The sequence below is a fragment of the Lipotes vexillifer genome, unplaced genomic scaffold (assembly GCF_000442215.2).
Source record: "Lipotes vexillifer unplaced genomic scaffold, Lipotes_vexillifer_v1.1 scaffold1495, whole genome shotgun sequence".
Lineage (NCBI taxonomy): Eukaryota > Metazoa > Chordata > Mammalia > Artiodactyla > Lipotidae > Lipotes > Lipotes vexillifer.
The window spans coordinates 81850-98364 of NW_006781409.1; the positions used below are offsets into that span (position 1 = coordinate 81850).

At 44.5% G+C, this 16515-nt stretch overlaps 1 protein-coding gene across 5 annotated transcripts in view; it reads left to right on the forward strand.

The window, feature by feature from the left end:
* The window catches only part of RGS6 (regulator of G protein signaling 6), a 188270-nt gene that overhangs the window by 81153 nt on the left and 90602 nt on the right, over nucleotides 1-16515 (forward strand). For all 5 annotated transcript variants that reach the window (XM_007454735.1, XM_007454733.1, XM_007454736.1 and 2 more), the window contains exons 2-5: nucleotides 5386-5436; nucleotides 8432-8538; nucleotides 9809-9860; nucleotides 15123-15187. In XM_007454735.1, the coding sequence (XP_007454797.1) occupies nucleotides 5386-5436; nucleotides 8432-8538; nucleotides 9809-9860; nucleotides 15123-15187 (275 nt within the window). The remainder of the gene's footprint in view (nucleotides 1-5385; nucleotides 5437-8431; nucleotides 8539-9808; nucleotides 9861-15122; nucleotides 15188-16515) is intronic.

Consider the following 16515-nt stretch of genomic DNA (forward strand, 5'->3'; position numbering starts at 1 on the left):
CCCGTGTCCCCTGCATCGGCAGGCGGACTCCCAACCACTGCGCCACCAGGGAAGCCCAGGAACTGTCTTATCCTTGGTTGAACTCCAGAAAAATAGTTTACTCAAGTGGAAGTGGCCTTCTCCAGTGGGGAGGACTGATGAGCAAGTTATCAATTGCTTCAGTTACCAGAACCATGATATATAAGCTGCGAAGTTACAGGTAACTTGAAATTTGCAGGTGACTGGAAGCCGTCTTTTGTCAAGTTTGTATAATCTAATTTGGGCTCAGATTGATACAAAACTTTGGGGAAAATGAAGGAAGTGTTTCATAGTAGGATCTGCTTGCGTTTTGACTTATTTCAAAAGAAGATCCAGGTATCCCTCATTCTTTAGGGGAGCTTAAAACGCCAGAAGCCAAGCCCAGAATAGAACACTTTTATAGTAAGAGTCTCCCGCAAGCCAGAAGGAGAACTTTCTAAAATCTCGGAAGATCTTACCAGCTTACTCAAATCCAATTTATATTGACCTAGAGTTAATACAACTTGGGAAGAGGTCACTGAGTCTCACTCTACCCAAGTAAACAAGTAAGCAAACCCCAGGGAGGGGTGCTGGGGGTCACCCTTTGTCCAGGACTGTGGTGAACAGCCCTATTAGAGTCTACAGAAGGCCACTGCAAGGCTCAGAGCCAGCCAGATGGCCAGACGGTGACCAGTTTGAGGCCCATGACCAAGCCGCCTGCTCTGTACTCCTCAGGAGGGAAGACAGCTTTGCGAGTCCTGCCTTCATCCCTCTGCCCTTGCCCCAGAGCACAGCAAGAGCACAGGACCTGGGGCAGCAGAAGGCTGTGCACCCTACTCTCTACTTGGGTCTGTAGCCCTGACTCTCCACGTTCGCACCACTTCAGGCTCAGAGGCCAATTCTTCCCTCTCTGCTCCTTAACAAAAAAAGGATTTTTCTCAGTGCAAAAGTAATATACAAATGTTCTATGAACTCCAAATAATAAGGAAATGTAAAGAACAGAAATTTCCCATAATTTGACCCTCGCCTCTCCCCAGGGTAACCTAAATTTAACAGTTTAAATATACTTCCAGGGCTTCCCTGGTGGCGCAGTGGTTAATCTGCCTGCCAATGCAAGGGACACGGGTTCAAGCCCTGGTCCGGGAAGATCCCACATGCCGCGGAGCAAATAAGCCCGTGCACCACAATTACTGAGCCTCCGCTCTAGGACCCATGAGCCACAACTACTGAAGCCCGCGCGCCGAGAGCCCGTGCTCCGCAACAAGAGAAGCTACCGTAATGAGAAGCCCGCACACTGCAACGAAGAGTAGCCCCCGTTCACCACAACTAGAGAAAGCCCACACACCGCAACAAAGACCCAGTGCAGCCAAAAATAAATTAATTAATTAATTTAATTAAATAAATAAATAAATATACTTCCAGAACTTTTCTCCTCCACATTTGTATATATCTATACATACTATTGTAAAAATACACTGTTCTCAATATGCTTTTTCATTTAATACGGTAGGTGTTCAATAAATATTTGTTGTATGGATGAGCCATAATTTATGTATTGAATCCCCAAGTTGCATCCAAATGCCCTGCCAATAAACATAATTATATACATATATAAGACATAATTGAAATACGGGCTTACAACACATACAGAATCATAAAGCATACCTGCATATAATAAATATATACTGAAATATATTAACAATCCACGCAGGTTGTAAAGAAGTGTTTCAGGTGCTCTCTGGTGTATTTCGTGGATGTCCCTAGTATAAGTGTTGATAAATTAGCCTCAAAAAGAAAACTTTCGGCCGAATGTTTTGGGATCTTTGGGAATAAAGAGCAGCTATCGTGCACTTGTTCTTAATGTTTTTGTATTGGCTTTAAGTCCTTGGCAGGCAGGACAGCTTGGCAAAGATAAGAACCAGAATCCAATAGTAGTAACAAAAGGCAACAATCAATTTTAGATAGAACAGGAAAAAAAAGTCTGCTGCAAATTCTTATTAGAATAAGAAGGAAAGAATGATTGGGAGAAGGAGGAAAGAAGGAAGAAAGGAAAGAGAAAAGAGAAGAATAAAAATGTTTTCTCCTGGACTTCCCTGGTGGCGCAGTGGTTGAGAGTCCGCCTGCTGATGCAGGGGACACGGGTTCGCGCCCCGGTCCGGGAAGATCCCAGATGCCGTGGAGCAGCTGGGCCTGTGAGCCATGGCTGCTGAGCCTGCGCGTCCGGAGCCTGTGCTCCGCAACGGGAGAGGCCACAACAGTGAGAGGCCCGCGTACTGCAAAAAAAAAAAAAAAGTTTTCTCCTGATGGTTATTTGGACTATTCTTGCCTGGTTCTACAGTGTAATAATTATAGGTCTTATAAAGGACATAATATTATGACAGATTTCCTTTCCTTACTTGTTCCTGAGGCTGAACCTGCAACGGTTTACTGCCTGCACACAAGGCTGAGGCTGGCCTTTCCTGGATTAGTCCAATGAAGCCTAAAATACCCCACGCCCACGAGAATGAGACTGTCCACAGCCCCAGACATTGTTGTGTGTGCTCAGGTCCCCCAAGCAGTGCCCATGCGTGTCAGGGATGGCGGTGGCGTGGGTGCTGCTACAGACTGAAGACAGTGGCCTGGACAGCCAAGGGCAGCAGCCCAGCCCCACTAGGGCCTGAGGACAGTTACACGCGTCCCCAGATGAGACAGTGACTGTCATGGTGGCTACGCCAGCGACAGGAAACCCAGGTCTGTGGTTCCCGCAGTGCTAGGGGAGAAAGCCAGGAGCTTTTGTGACTTCACTTCTTTACCAAAAAAATGCTTACATGTGATCCTTCAGCTCTGTGAATGCAAACTGGAGCCTGGGGGACTGGGAAGAACAATTAGGCCGGACATGAGTGCAGAAAGCCAAAGCGGGTAGAAACCGAGACAATGGTACCGAAGGCTGGGGTGGGGTGGAGGGGGGAGCGGATATGATAGCAAGGAAGGAGTTTCAATGTGAATGAATAGTAATTAGTGACATGGATATTAATGATGACAGTAATTAACAGGGGAAAGGAAGGGCTGTCATTGTCCCAGGGTGACTAATCAATCTTGGCAGGTGATAAATAATGGTTCAGCAAGCTCAGCAGAAAGATAATCCTCTTGCCCCGGGGAGAGCTGTTGCTGATGCTGGAAACCTCTCCGTTTCTAGGCAACCCACAAAAAAAAGGACTGTTTTTCTTTTGAGGGAAAAACAGGTTAGAGTCTCTCCCCCCAACCCCCAACTTGGGATTACAGTTTGTATTTGATTTCTGCTTTGTTCTTCATTTCCTAGGACAAATGTTGAACTTGTATAATTTGGAGGAAGTGGACACACACACACACACACACACACACACACACACACACACACACACACACACACACACACACACACACACACACACACACACAGAAATATACTCTCCCTTTCTAAGAATGTGAATGAAAAGGAGTGTTTTTGATCCAAAGTTTAGTTCATAGATGCCATCTGGGAGGAGTGGGGAAATGCTTAGAAGTCTTGCTTTTGACGTTGAAATGCAGGGAACTTGCAGGGCCATGTCAGTGGAGGCTAGTCCTGGGATGGGGGAACAGCACAGAAAGGGCAGGACAGTCTACTGTGCAGGGTTCATTCACCTTCCAGAGAGCCAGAGAGAAACAAAATGTCTAGGTACTCAGGCCTGTACTGGTCTCACTTCTGAACCCCAGTCAAATTTCTGAGCAATTTTAATTCTGGAAAAAGGGCAATATTCGTTCAACCCCTCTGCTGGGGTTTCCAGTGTTTTAGCTGGGAGTCCATCCCAGGAGAGCTTCTGGCAGGCCCTCTCCCTCACACCATGCCTCAGACCCATGACAAGACTCGGATATCTAGAAATGCTGCCCTTTTCAGGCTGTTTTCCATCAAACATTTCATCCTGAGGTGACAAAGCCACATTCGAAGATCTGAACTGGTTTAAAGTGAGATTTTGGGGTGACAAAGGTAGATTGCATAGAAGTTCAGAACCTCCCAGTGCACTGGCCTAAGAACACTGGTTCTAGGTGCCACATTTAAAGGGAGGCAAACAAAAGCAAATATATTCTGAGAATTGTGACCAAAATGAGGAGGGACCCCAGATCATGTCATCAGAAGAAGCAGCTGAGGAATCCAGGCATGTTTCACCTGGAGGGTTGGAAACTCAAGGAGAACATTGATAATACATTGGACAGACTGTCTAAATAGTTGAAGGATTGTCTCACAGAGTGAGAGGTCTGAGTTCGTTTTTCTGTCATCAGAGGGCAAAACTAAGACCAAAGAGAAGAATTCAGAGAAGGGCAAATTTCTGTTGAGAGAAATCGAAGATGATTTAACTGGGACAGGTTGGCCAACAGGAAATTTGTGAGTTTCCAGGCACTAGGGTTTTTCCAAATGGAAATTACAGCACCTTTTGTCCAGGGTGTTGTGGATGGGGCTTGTGTATTGGCTAGGGTTGGAGTAGATAAGCTTTAAAGGTCCCTTCTGATTCTTAAGATTTTATGTTAGTTAAGGCATTACTAGATGCCAAAACAGATAACCCTCAAATATCCGGGGCTCAACACGACCAAGTTTATTTTTCAATCAGGTCACCCAAATGGTCCTCAATCTTCATGTCTGTTCAGGATCCCAGGCTCCTTCCACACATGGCTCTGCCCTCCCCATGGCCCCTGGAGTTCTCTCCATTCAGCCGGCAGATGGGGATGAACGGTGTGGAGTGTGGAGGGTCACACAGGAGTTTTATGGTCTGAGTCGGGAAATTGCTTATGGCATTTCCACCCACATTCCATTGTCAGAACTCAGTGCATACCCAGCTGCAGGAGAGTCTAGAAATGTAATCTAGCTGTGGCCCAGGGCATAGAGGAGAGAGGTTTTGGTAAACACATAGAAGCTTCTCCCACAGACACAGGGGCTTATTCATTCCGGATGAGCCCAGGCCAGAGGAAATTAGAGATTTTTTTCAGGAACCTGTGAGGTCATCTGTGTTGGGCAGGCCTCGTCAGTTGAGGATAGTGAGATAAAAGGAGTGTCCTCCCTCAGGAAATGGTCTGGGGCCAGGCGTGATAAGACTTCCTCTAGCCTGTCATCAAAATATGTATTCTCATGAAGGCCCCTCCAGAAGCGCCCTAGAGAAATGTGGCTACAAGACCATCCTTAGTCATCAGAAGTGGATTTTGGGGGGCAAAGAATGGGACTGTGACTACAGAGCATACTAATGGTTGGAAAGGGTTGGTTAGGATGGAAAAGTGTCAGTATTACCTAGCTCTCCAGGTGTGTGCTAATTGGAATTAGGAGTCTCTTGGGTAACCATGTTTCTTCTGGCACAGAGTTAAACATCCATGAGGTCTTCAGTTGACATTGCTTTATCCTTGCAGGTACTGACATTGTGCAGTGGCTTATGAAGAACCTCTCCATTGAGGACCCAGGTACCTGACCCTTGACCCTGACTTTACCCCCATGATATTAGTGAACAACCCATAACCAAATTCCAAACCAGATTCTCCTGTTCTCCTGAGAACTGGGCTTATACACGTGAATTCCAAGATGTAGAATCACTCTATTTACAAATAGAATTAATTTATTTTCTCCACTGAATTCCTATCTTTAAATTTAAATCACCCTTGGAGGAAATGAGCAACTATTTAGAATGCCAAAGAGCCCAATACAATAACATGGGAAATGAGATGGACTCTGGTTAGCCACAGCAATTAAAGATAAGTTGTAGCACTGTCACAGAACAGCCTTCTAGAGCCAGCTCTTAAAATTAGATTGCCTGATCCACAATTAAGAGGTTTAATTATTTGCTAAGACTCCTGTTCTCTGCTTCTGCAAGAAGTGAAGGAATGATTTTTTTTCGACTTTAATTGTGCAATGCAATTACCTCACCAGGAAAGCAACAGCAAACCCTGGCCAGTAAAACAGTTTCCAAATCTGTCCTCCCACCAGCAAATAAGCAGTAAAATTTATTTTCATAGCAAAATTAGAAAATGCAGGGTTCCAGAATAAAATGAAAATTCTAGATAAGAAAACTTTTCTGAATTTATTATGTACTCCCCATCTTAACTAAGTATTCTTGCTGCCTGAAGGTCATATTTACAAACATCCACTAATGTATTCTGATGTTCTTGGGGATTAGATCTATTTGCCTCAAATTGAATGCCCTTCAATTGCTATGCTTTTTAAAGATTTTTTTCAAGTGCCCATTCTAGGTGTGTGACCTTCAGCTGTGATTCCTTGCCGGGGTCAGTATGTCAGCTTGGGCATTCCTATATTTTAATCTGATGCTCCTAATAGACTACTGACTATGAAACAATACAACTTACATAGAGTTCAATCAAACATAGGCGCCAGAAATCTGAGTGCCAGAAAAGCAGGTCATGAACGGAACACTAGCCATTTTCCCCATCATGATTAATGGCCACTCTCATGAGTAGTGGAAATTCTTAATTCTAGTCAAGTTCTTAATCCTCAGGGGGAAACTATGAGTGCTAATCCTTTTAAGGAAGAAAACCAAATCAACTACCCTACGTGTTTGCCTTACACAGCCTGGACTTCTGATGGTCCACTTGTGAAAACTGGACTGAATAAGTCTCTACCAGTTCATTTACATGTATGTAGAGTCACCCGTCTTCGTGGTGGTCTCTTCTCTTCCAAGAGCACTGTTTTCTTTGCCCTTCTAAAACAGTCATCCTATTTCTGACAAGGGTTTTATCGTTATCATCAGTGGTGGTAGTAGCAGCAGTAATGGTATATTCAGAGAACCCTGAACCCCCTAGTGGTAGGACAGGCTTCAGGAATCCACTGGTGCCAGTACGAGAAGCTTCTGTGAAAGGTCCCGAATGATAAGAGTCTTATCTATGATGGTCTGTTATACTTTGATGCCCTTGGGAGGACATGAAGGTGTTGAGACCTGTCCGGGCTTCTGAGAAGTAGATGAGCAGGAGAAGTTAAGAACAATTCACCAGCAGAAATGAGGCAAACAAAAGCCCTGGGAAGGTGGGTATCCAACATCTGCCCTTCCTCTCTTCTTCCTTCCCATCTGCCACATCTCCAAGCGAAAGCCTTTTGAAGAATGAAGTGAGACTTCTAGCTCCTAGATTGGTGACATGAAAGTCCCCTTCTTACTGGATTTTACTCCTCCTTCCCTGGAGAAGGAGCAGTTGCAGGTGATGGAACTTCCCTTTTCTGCTGGACCCACGGTTCTTGAAGCATATAGACTTCAAAAGCCAACTGGTCACCACTAAGCAAGTAAAATACAACTCCCTTCATTCTGATTCTCCCAGTTACAAGTGTACGCTCCTTCCAGAGAAGAGCAGGTTCTAAATATGCAAAACGGCTGGATTATATACAACCTCTTGAAAGTTGTAGCACTGTCACAGAGCAGCCTTCTAGAGCCAGCTCTTAAAATTACATTGCCTGATCCACAACTGAGGTTTAATTATTTGCTAAGACTCTTGAAGTGTTTGCAAATAAAACCAATACAAGTCACTTTGAAAAATTCAGAGCTTATGAAATTAATAATTCCTAGAGACTCCCTGAGTGTGTCAAATAATTTCTACAGCCAAAAATTAGTTTTTATCAGTTAGAATACTTTTATATTTGTGAAAGATTATAATGTGTGATAGAGCCATTTAGATTTCTTTTTCCTTAGCTCTGCTCAGAGTAAATAGAAATTTGTAACCATTTATGTGAATCTGTTTATGGCTGGTGCTAAAGTAACAAAACAACAGGTTGATTGTGGCAAAAATATAAGTATTTCTATTAGGTTGGCCTCCCTAGGCTACTGCCCACTGCACTGCCTGCCCATCCTCCAATTCTCTAAGATACTGAGCTTTCCCTCTATGTCCGTAAAAGAAGGGTAACACCCTCCTCATCGCTGGCGGGACTGTCATGTCCGGAAATGCAATGTGAGTCCGAAGACTCTATGGGCTGCATGCTCATTGCTGGCGGTGACTTAAAAAAAACACAAGGATGAAACTAAAAATATGAATCAGGGCTGCCAGCACTTACTGAGCACTTACCCTGCACCAGACACTGCTAAGCACTTTCTGTGAAGCATCTCACTTAATAAAATACAGGCTTATCCACACCAAAGCCCATGGTCTTAACTGGGAAGGTGGACTTTCTTCTGGAAGCTTTAGGGGCATTAACAATGTCAGACTCTCAGAGCTAGGATCCAGGGGATCGAGGCACATGTGGCCCTCCCCAACCATTGACATCTCCCCCCGGCCCAGTGCAGCCCTATCGGAAGGTATCAACCAATCAATCAGCCAATCATGCAGTGATCTGGGGGTGATGATGGTTGACTTCCGGTTGCCTTTCTGCTCCCCCTACCCCGCCCCACTTACATGTCAGCTAAGTAGCCCTGCATTCTGACAGCTTCCTAATTACTTCTCTCTCTCTTCTGCCCTGTCCCTGAAGTTGAAGCAATACACTTGGGAAGCCTCGTAGCTGCCCAGGGCTACATCTTTCCAATCTCGGACCATGTTCTCACCATGAAGGATGATGGCACCTTTTATCGTTTCCAGGTAGGGATGCAGCTTGTCCTCCTGAAGAACCTTTTCTTCTCATCATCATCTGATCTCAGATTAGAACTACCTAAAAAACTGACAGTATTTAAGGGAGCAACCCTTACCTCCCACCAGCACTGGGACAACCAAGCGAACTTTTGTCTGGGCCATTTGTTGCCCTGCCCGCATAGTAGTAAAAATCCCTCATGGAGAACCTACTGTTCACCGTGTGCTTTACACATTATCTCCTCATTTATTCTGAAGAACAAACTTTGGGGGGATTAATGTCTCCCATTTTACAGTTGGTAAAACTGAGGTACTTGGAGAATTAACGGGGCATTGAGTAAATCCAGGGGACAGCCTTGATTTGAACCTAGGTCAGCCTGATAGCAGAGTCCTTGATGTTTCTACTATATCATGCTGCCTTCTATTCACTACCTATTAACACTTCCCAACCATTCCCATTCCTCAGATCCTGTCCCACAGTGAATTGGAGCAGAGGATAAGGGGTTGTGTCAAGATCTAACCTAAGGGTTTAGGAGTGGAGTTCTTCAGACAGGGTCAAAGGATGTCTAAGTCTGCTCAGCTGCCATAACAAAATACCACAGACTGGGTGGCTTAAACAGCAGAAATGTATTTCTCACGGTTCTGGCGGCTGGAAGTCTAAGATTTTCAAGTAGGGTTCAGTTTGTGAGGAGAGCTTTCATCCTGGCTTTCAGATGGTTGATTCTCACTGTGTCCTCACAGGGTGGAGAGAGAGAGAGAGAGAGGTTGTTAGCTCTCTGATGTTTCCTCTTATAGGGACACTAATCCTGTCTGATCAGGGCCCCACCCTTATGATCGCATTTAACCTTAATTACTTCCTTACTTCACATACAGTCACACTGGGGCTTAAGGCTTCATCATAGAAATTTAGGAGGACACCATTCTGTCCTTGGCAAAGGGACAAAGGAACTTGGGGCTTGTGCCCCAGCAAACAGTGCTTGTCTGACTTCTGTATTAGACTTCTGTTACCTCGGGATAAGAAGTTTTTGCCCTGTAAACTGTTTCTCATTTTTGCATTTATTTGGCTTACCTCAGGTTTCATTTCTCAACACCTAGATTAAAATGTTGACTGGCCTCTGCTGCATTAAGAACAGGAGAGAGTTAGGGTGTGGTGTCAGCACGTGGACAGAGCCTGTCATAGGGAGGGGTCCTCACTGGGTGCAGGGGAGGGCTGCCCCTGGGCCCCAGGCAGGGGAGGGCAAGTGCTAGCGTTCTGAGTCCTGACACCTGTGCTCTTTTGCAGGCCCCATACTTCTGGCCTTCGAACTGCTGGGAGCCTGAAAACACTGACTATGGTAAGCACTGAAGCCATGGCCCACACTTAGTGTTACTCCTGGGAATGCAGAAGGCAAATCCTTGCTGTCTGGGCAACCATGATGCTTGAGGAGGAGGGTCTTTGCCCTGCTTAACCCTTTCTCATATTGTTGACATGTGCTAAGGTTCCTGTTCCACATAATGATGAAAGACAGTGCACGCTGAAAGGTGCAGGCATTGGAAGGGAATAGGGGAAGGGAAGAAAAGTTCTATCAAGTGTGGCTAATGCTCATTCTGTAGGGCCATGGAGAACTGGGCTGGTGGCTATTGACCACTCCTTCCTGGGGCAGGGTTTCAGGGAGGGCTGGATCAAGGTGCCACCTCCCCCTGTCCATTTCCTTTCTCACAGACTTGTTAAGATTTTTTAATAATTCATTGGTGTTTTTGATAGGCGGTCATTAGAGGAAAAGTGTAACAGACCGTGGAAGGGGTATACAAAAGTTACCCTACCTAAGAAAACAAAGAGTGGGTGAAGCTGGGAGCTGGGTAAGCAGGGAATTCCCTCTGTCCAGGCAGGGATCTATTAGTCTCTTGCCATATTCTCTCTGTGAAGACTGTTTAACACATCTACGTGTCAGTCTTCTAAAGTTACATTATCCCGATACTTCAGATAAAGCTGAGGTCCAGAGAGGCCCCATCCTCATACCTCTCACACTGTATGCTACTTGTCTGGATGCCTGGTCAATTGTAAGCTCCATGAGGGCAGGCTGGTCCACCTCATTCATTCTCTTATCATCCAGTGCACAGTGCATGCCTGAGGCATAGTTGGCACTCAGTAAATATTTGCTGAGGGTTCTGGTTCTTTATTAAAGGTGATTAACAGACACTCAGTAAACACAGCAGAATTTGAACTCAGATGCTCGTTTCATTCTGTCCCTCTGCACAGTGCCCTCATCACCGACCCAGCTGCTGGGGCAGCCCACAGCAGCTCTCCTTGGGACTGGTGTGCGTGATGAGACCTGCACCTTCTCCGTGGGTTCTTTGCAGGATGCTTTCACAGGAAGGCAGAGCCAGCTGCAGCTGGGTGATATTCTGGGGAGTCTGTCCCTGAGCCCCTGTGATAAGCTATACCCTCTGGATTATACTTCTGAGGGATGGGAAACCAGCAATTGGGAACAGTCCTGAGGATAGAATCCTGGCAAGTCATTGCCCTACAAGGCTACAGTTGTTCTGTTTTCAAGTCTGGAGCACAGCCCTGATGCAGAGGACAGGTCCCTGTGACTGTCTCATCAGCTGTGTGCAGGCACCACTGCGGGTCCCTCTGGAACTGTGCTGTGATAAGTGGGTCCAGCCAGGTTTCTGGCTCAGAACGGGAGCAGCACTTGGCTGCTCATAAAATAAGTGCTTCTGGGGCTGAAATACTGCTCACAAAAGCCCAACTTGGAATCTGAATAATTGTAGCTCAGTTCCATGCAGCAGCCGTGTGCCCTTGTGAATGTGAAAACCAGTATTTTTCCAGGCAATGGAGAGAGTGGGAGGATAGTGGGACCAGAAAACTGAGGCCAAGTAAGATTCAAATATTTACTTGAATATAAACCCACAACCATCAGCCGTCTTACCCTGCATACAGCAGGACACAATTTCCCTTTCTCTACAGATTTTTATAATTTTAGTTGTGCAGCAGGAACAGGGATGAAAATAACAATTAATGTTAGGCTCTCCCTAAAGCAAAATTATTTTGAATTCCTGTACCTCCATTTTGGCAAATCAGATGGAGAACTTAGAGTGCAGGATGCAAATTACTCATTGCCATTTCCAGTTTAGCCAGAAAATCAGTATTTACCAAGAGAGATGTCAGCACAATGGGCCCATTGTTGACTGGCTCCACTAGCTGTGTGATCTTGGCAAGTTACTTAACCTCTCTGTGCCTTGGAAATCTCATATTAAAACCAGAATAATAATGGTACTTGTCTCTCAGCGTTGTTTTGTTAATTAAAAATGGGTATAAGTTTAGGTGTATGGCATGTAGTAAGGAGTCAATAAAAAGCATGGTGGTGGTTGGTATTATTACTTCCAGGGTGATGTTCGATCTTACTTGTTCTGTGGTAGCCTTCTTGCCAGAAAGGATGTGAAACCAGAGCTAAGAATTCAGAATAGGTATGGCTTGGATTGATGAAGAACCAGGAAACTTTCACTCATTCAGCAAACATGTACTGGCCACCCACTCTTTGTCAATTGCTCTGTCACAGATTTGAGTGAGTTATAGGCTTACCCTCCAAGCATCCTGGGCTGGGAGAGGCAGCGTGATGGGGGCAAGAAGAGGACGGTGAGGAGTCTGATCTGAGTACTCAGAGATTTTATGTTGATGAAGAGTGATTACGAAGGTTGAATAATTTGGAATGGGCAAGTTTATTAAAAGGTCTTCGTAGTCAAGGAGAGATGTTTAGAGTAGATTCAGCAGCTTTCTAAAGCTGGGTCATTCTGGGTCCCCAACAATGGGGAATAACCTGCAAAATTCCCTCATCTATGAAATGAGGCTAATAACAGAACTCACCTCATAGGTTATTACGAGAATAAGTAAGTGGACATTTGGAAAGTCCCTAGAACACTGCCTGACATTCAGTAAGCTCCATACATGTGGTAGCTGCTCTGCTATTGTGGTGATTTCCCCAGACCTAAAATACCACTTGGCACATAAGAGGCACTCCGATTTTTAAATGGGTGAATGAATGAATCAGTGAATGAGTAAATGGGGCAGTGAATGTCATAGTGGAGACATTCCTCTGAACTAGACCTCAATTCTAGTTCCACCTCTACCACTAACTAGTCCATGGGTAAATCACTTCACTTCTCTGAGCCTTTAATTTTTCCATCTGTTAATGAGGTGTCTGTACTTGATGGTCGCCAAGGTTACTCCCAATGCTAAAATTCCATTGTTCTCAGAAGTAGTTAGAGGGCATGAGGACAACAGAGAAATAAGTGATTTATATGTTCCCTAGTTTAGGAGATTGAGTTAAATTATGATGTCACTAGTAAAGAGAGAAAGCTTGGAAAGGGAGTGAGTTTTTTAAGGTCATTGAAATAGGATAGGTTCAATACTTTTTAAATGTTTAATTGCACATGTAGCACATGAATCTATTGACTTTATAGAGTTTTTAATCGTGTTCCATTTTTGCTGTGGTAGGATGCTGGTGAGATTGAGATGGCATGAGATGCCAGCATGAGGGCAAGAAGACAAAGATTTTTCAGTGAGAAATTACACATCCAAGAAAAACCAACATCTGAGCTTAAAGCAAGTCCCCTGGATGCCCTGTTCGAGGACTTGGCTTTGTTGCCAGTGGTCACTTGATTAGTTAGGTGTCAGAGGGAGTGCTGTTGAGGCACCAAGGAAGTGCAGACAGACAAGCCCCAGGGAAGGTCTGTGCCAAGAGGAAGCTACTTGCTACTTGCTCTCAATAGCTATTGCCCTCAGTAGCTACTTGCTGCCTTCCCAGTTATGGTGAACCAACTGCCCAACGTGTGACATTAGCTGTACAGGAAGGGGGCCACCAGCATCTGATCATGTAGCTCATGGTCATCAGTAGAGGTACCGGCTTTGCCTTCCACACATGGTACTTTACTTCTCAACTTAGCTGGCCCATTTTGACCCAGATGGGTTGGAAATTTCTTGGGATGATTCTGCTTAAATAAAAACCAAATCTGGGTTACATTTTCCTGAGTTTCACATTTGGCCAATACAAAATACTGTCTGAGGCAACGTCATCAAAGCAGCTGCCACCCACGCTGACCTACACCTCTCCTGGGTCATTGAGACCAGGTCTGCTGGGGCTGGTGACATGCCAGGCCTCCTGCTGCAGGTTGCCCCAATTCCACAGGCTGCCTAGTTGGTGACAAAGGAGGTACCTTGTAATAGAGAAGATACCCCTTTATCTGACACAGTGCAGAGCTGTAGCTGTTTGGTTCATTGGAAAAGTTGGTGAGTTGGTATGAAAAAGTGATACATACATACCTTAATGACCTCAAATTAATGTAAAATGTACAAAGAAACATTCACTCAACAGCCTTTTGAGGTAGAATGAAAGATTCTCTTTGATTATCGTAGCCCATAATTTGAGTTTCTTTCTTAAATAAGCCACACTTAAACCACCCAGTTTTGACATCTTTAAGTGCATCAAGAATTTTGAAAATATTTTTAAAGCAACTGTATGTTGGCCCCGCTCAGATTTCTACTATTTTTTCACGTTTTTTTCAGTTCTTTCACCTATACCAAATTGATCAACAATTGCCTTAGCTGACTCTTCTTTATCAGGTTATTCAAAAACCATTCAACTGGATCGTCATAGAAACAACAACGCTCTCTCTTTTCACATTAATTTCACCAGTGCGTGTAATACTAAGTGAATGTACATTATTAAAATAACAAGTATGCCTAGTGTAAGCAGGTTTGAGAACAAACAGTTGGCTCTCACCCACAGACTCGACTGTGTGAGCAGAGGTGTGGGCATACAGGTAGGCTGCTATCAGAAGGCTCCAGCCTATCGAAGGCTGCATCAGGAAATTTTTCAGACCACATGGAGGAGGTCGGTTAACCCAGCAAGGAGTTGACTAGAGTTCCTGGTATAATTAAGTTGTCAAACAGCAGGTCAGCCCTGGTCCTCTCCGACCTTCCCTCCTGGTCATTCTATTGTTCATTCATACCATTCACCTGTTATCTCCCCTGGGTCATTCTACTTGGCACTAGAGAAGGAAGGAGATTCCAAAGAAGCAGAGGTAGGAGAGGAAGTGATGAAGGCCACGTTTGAGGAAGAATATCCTGGCAACTGAGGGCTAAGAGCCCTTCCTGAGCCTGGGAAGAGACACCTAAATTGTCCTCCCTTTCCACTGTCCACCCATTCCACCTGGCAGGCCAGGCCCTGGTGCTAGGTGCAGGGGTTCGAGCTGAGCAGGACACAGCCTCTGCCCTGCTTGGGGTGAAACAGAGTGAGGAGGATGAAGGGGGTTTTCAGGATTGGAAGGTGGGGGCTCTCATCTGATCCCGACCTGCAGACGGATTCCCAGAGGTCAGGTGTCATGGCTTCCACATAGAAACATATTCTTGACTGCACAGGGTTGGGCATATAGAGGGGAATGGCTGGCTGGCTGGATGGATGGATGGATGAGTGGATGGATGGATGGATGAGTGGATGGATGGATGGATGAGTGGATGGATGGATGGATGAGTGGATGAACAACTGGGTGGATGAATTTACGATTCCACCACCCTGCTGGTTTTGTATATGTTGTAATTTCTCTTCTTCCTTCAGCCATCTACCTCTGTAAGAGGACAATGCAGAATAAAGCAAGGCTGGAGCTGGCAGATTATGAAGCAGTAAGTACGATTATTTTCCAGGAAAGGTATGGGAGGAGGGTGTAAAATACCTTCAGTTCTTTCTCAGCTTGTATTTTTCCCTTTTTCTCTCCCCAACCCTTCAGACAGTGGAAAGACAGTCTCTTCTATTTTCCCTCTTTTGTTCTCAGCTCCTCTTACCATCACAATAAATTGCTTCTTTAAATAAAGGAATCTCAAAACTCAGCAATAATAAAAACAACTCAATTAAAAGTTGGCAAAGGACTAGAACAGGCACTTCACCAAAGAGGACGTAAGGATGACAGACAACATCATTAGCCATTAGAGAAATGCAGATTAAATCCATGGTGAGATGCTGTTACACACCTATTAAAATGGCTAAAAGTAAAAGTACTGATGATGCCAAGTGCTGGTGAGGATGTGGTGAACAACTAGAGCTCTCCTATATTGCTGGTGGGAGTGAAAAATGGTGCAGCCGCTCGGGAAAAGGGTTTGGCAGTTTCTCATAAAGTTCAACACACACATACTATACAACCAAGTAATCCCACTTTTACATACCTACATACACACCCTAGAGAAATCAGAACTTACGTTCACACAAAAACCTGTACACTAATGTCCATAGCAGATTTATGTGTGATAACCCAGAGCTGAAAACAACTGAAATGCACTTTAACAGGTGAATGATTAAATGGACGATGCTACAGCCATGTAATGGAATACTGCTCTTCAGTGAAAAGGAATAAACTATTAATCTAACCACTTGGATGAGTATCAGAGTGTTGAGTGAAAGAAGCCAATCTCAAAAGATTTCAAACTGTGTGATTCCATTTATGTGACACTTTTGTAAATACAAAACTATCATGAGGGAAAACAGATCAGTGGCTTCCAGGATGCATCTATAAAGAGATTCCAGGAGGGAGTTTTAGGGGGTGATGGAACCACTCTGTATTCCGATTGTGGTGGTGGTTACATGATATATACATGTGTTAAAATTTATAGTGCTATACACGAAAATAAAATAACAAATTTATTGTATGATAATTTTTTAGTTTAATATATGATAGTTTTTTAAATTGCATCTTCATACCCGATTCACCTGTGCTTGGCAGTAAATGCAAAACCTAAGGACCAAATCCAATCCAGAAGATAAGATGTATGTCAGATGGCAATATACTCTCCCAGCTTTCCTCCACCTCCACCTTCTTTACAAGGTGTGATTTCTTACAGAAATTGGAGACCCAACCACACTCATATCCATTCCCATTTAACAGAGACAAGGCACAGAGAACTTGAATATTCACAGACAATGTTTTAAATATTTAAAATTTGGGGTTGCAGACTCTTTA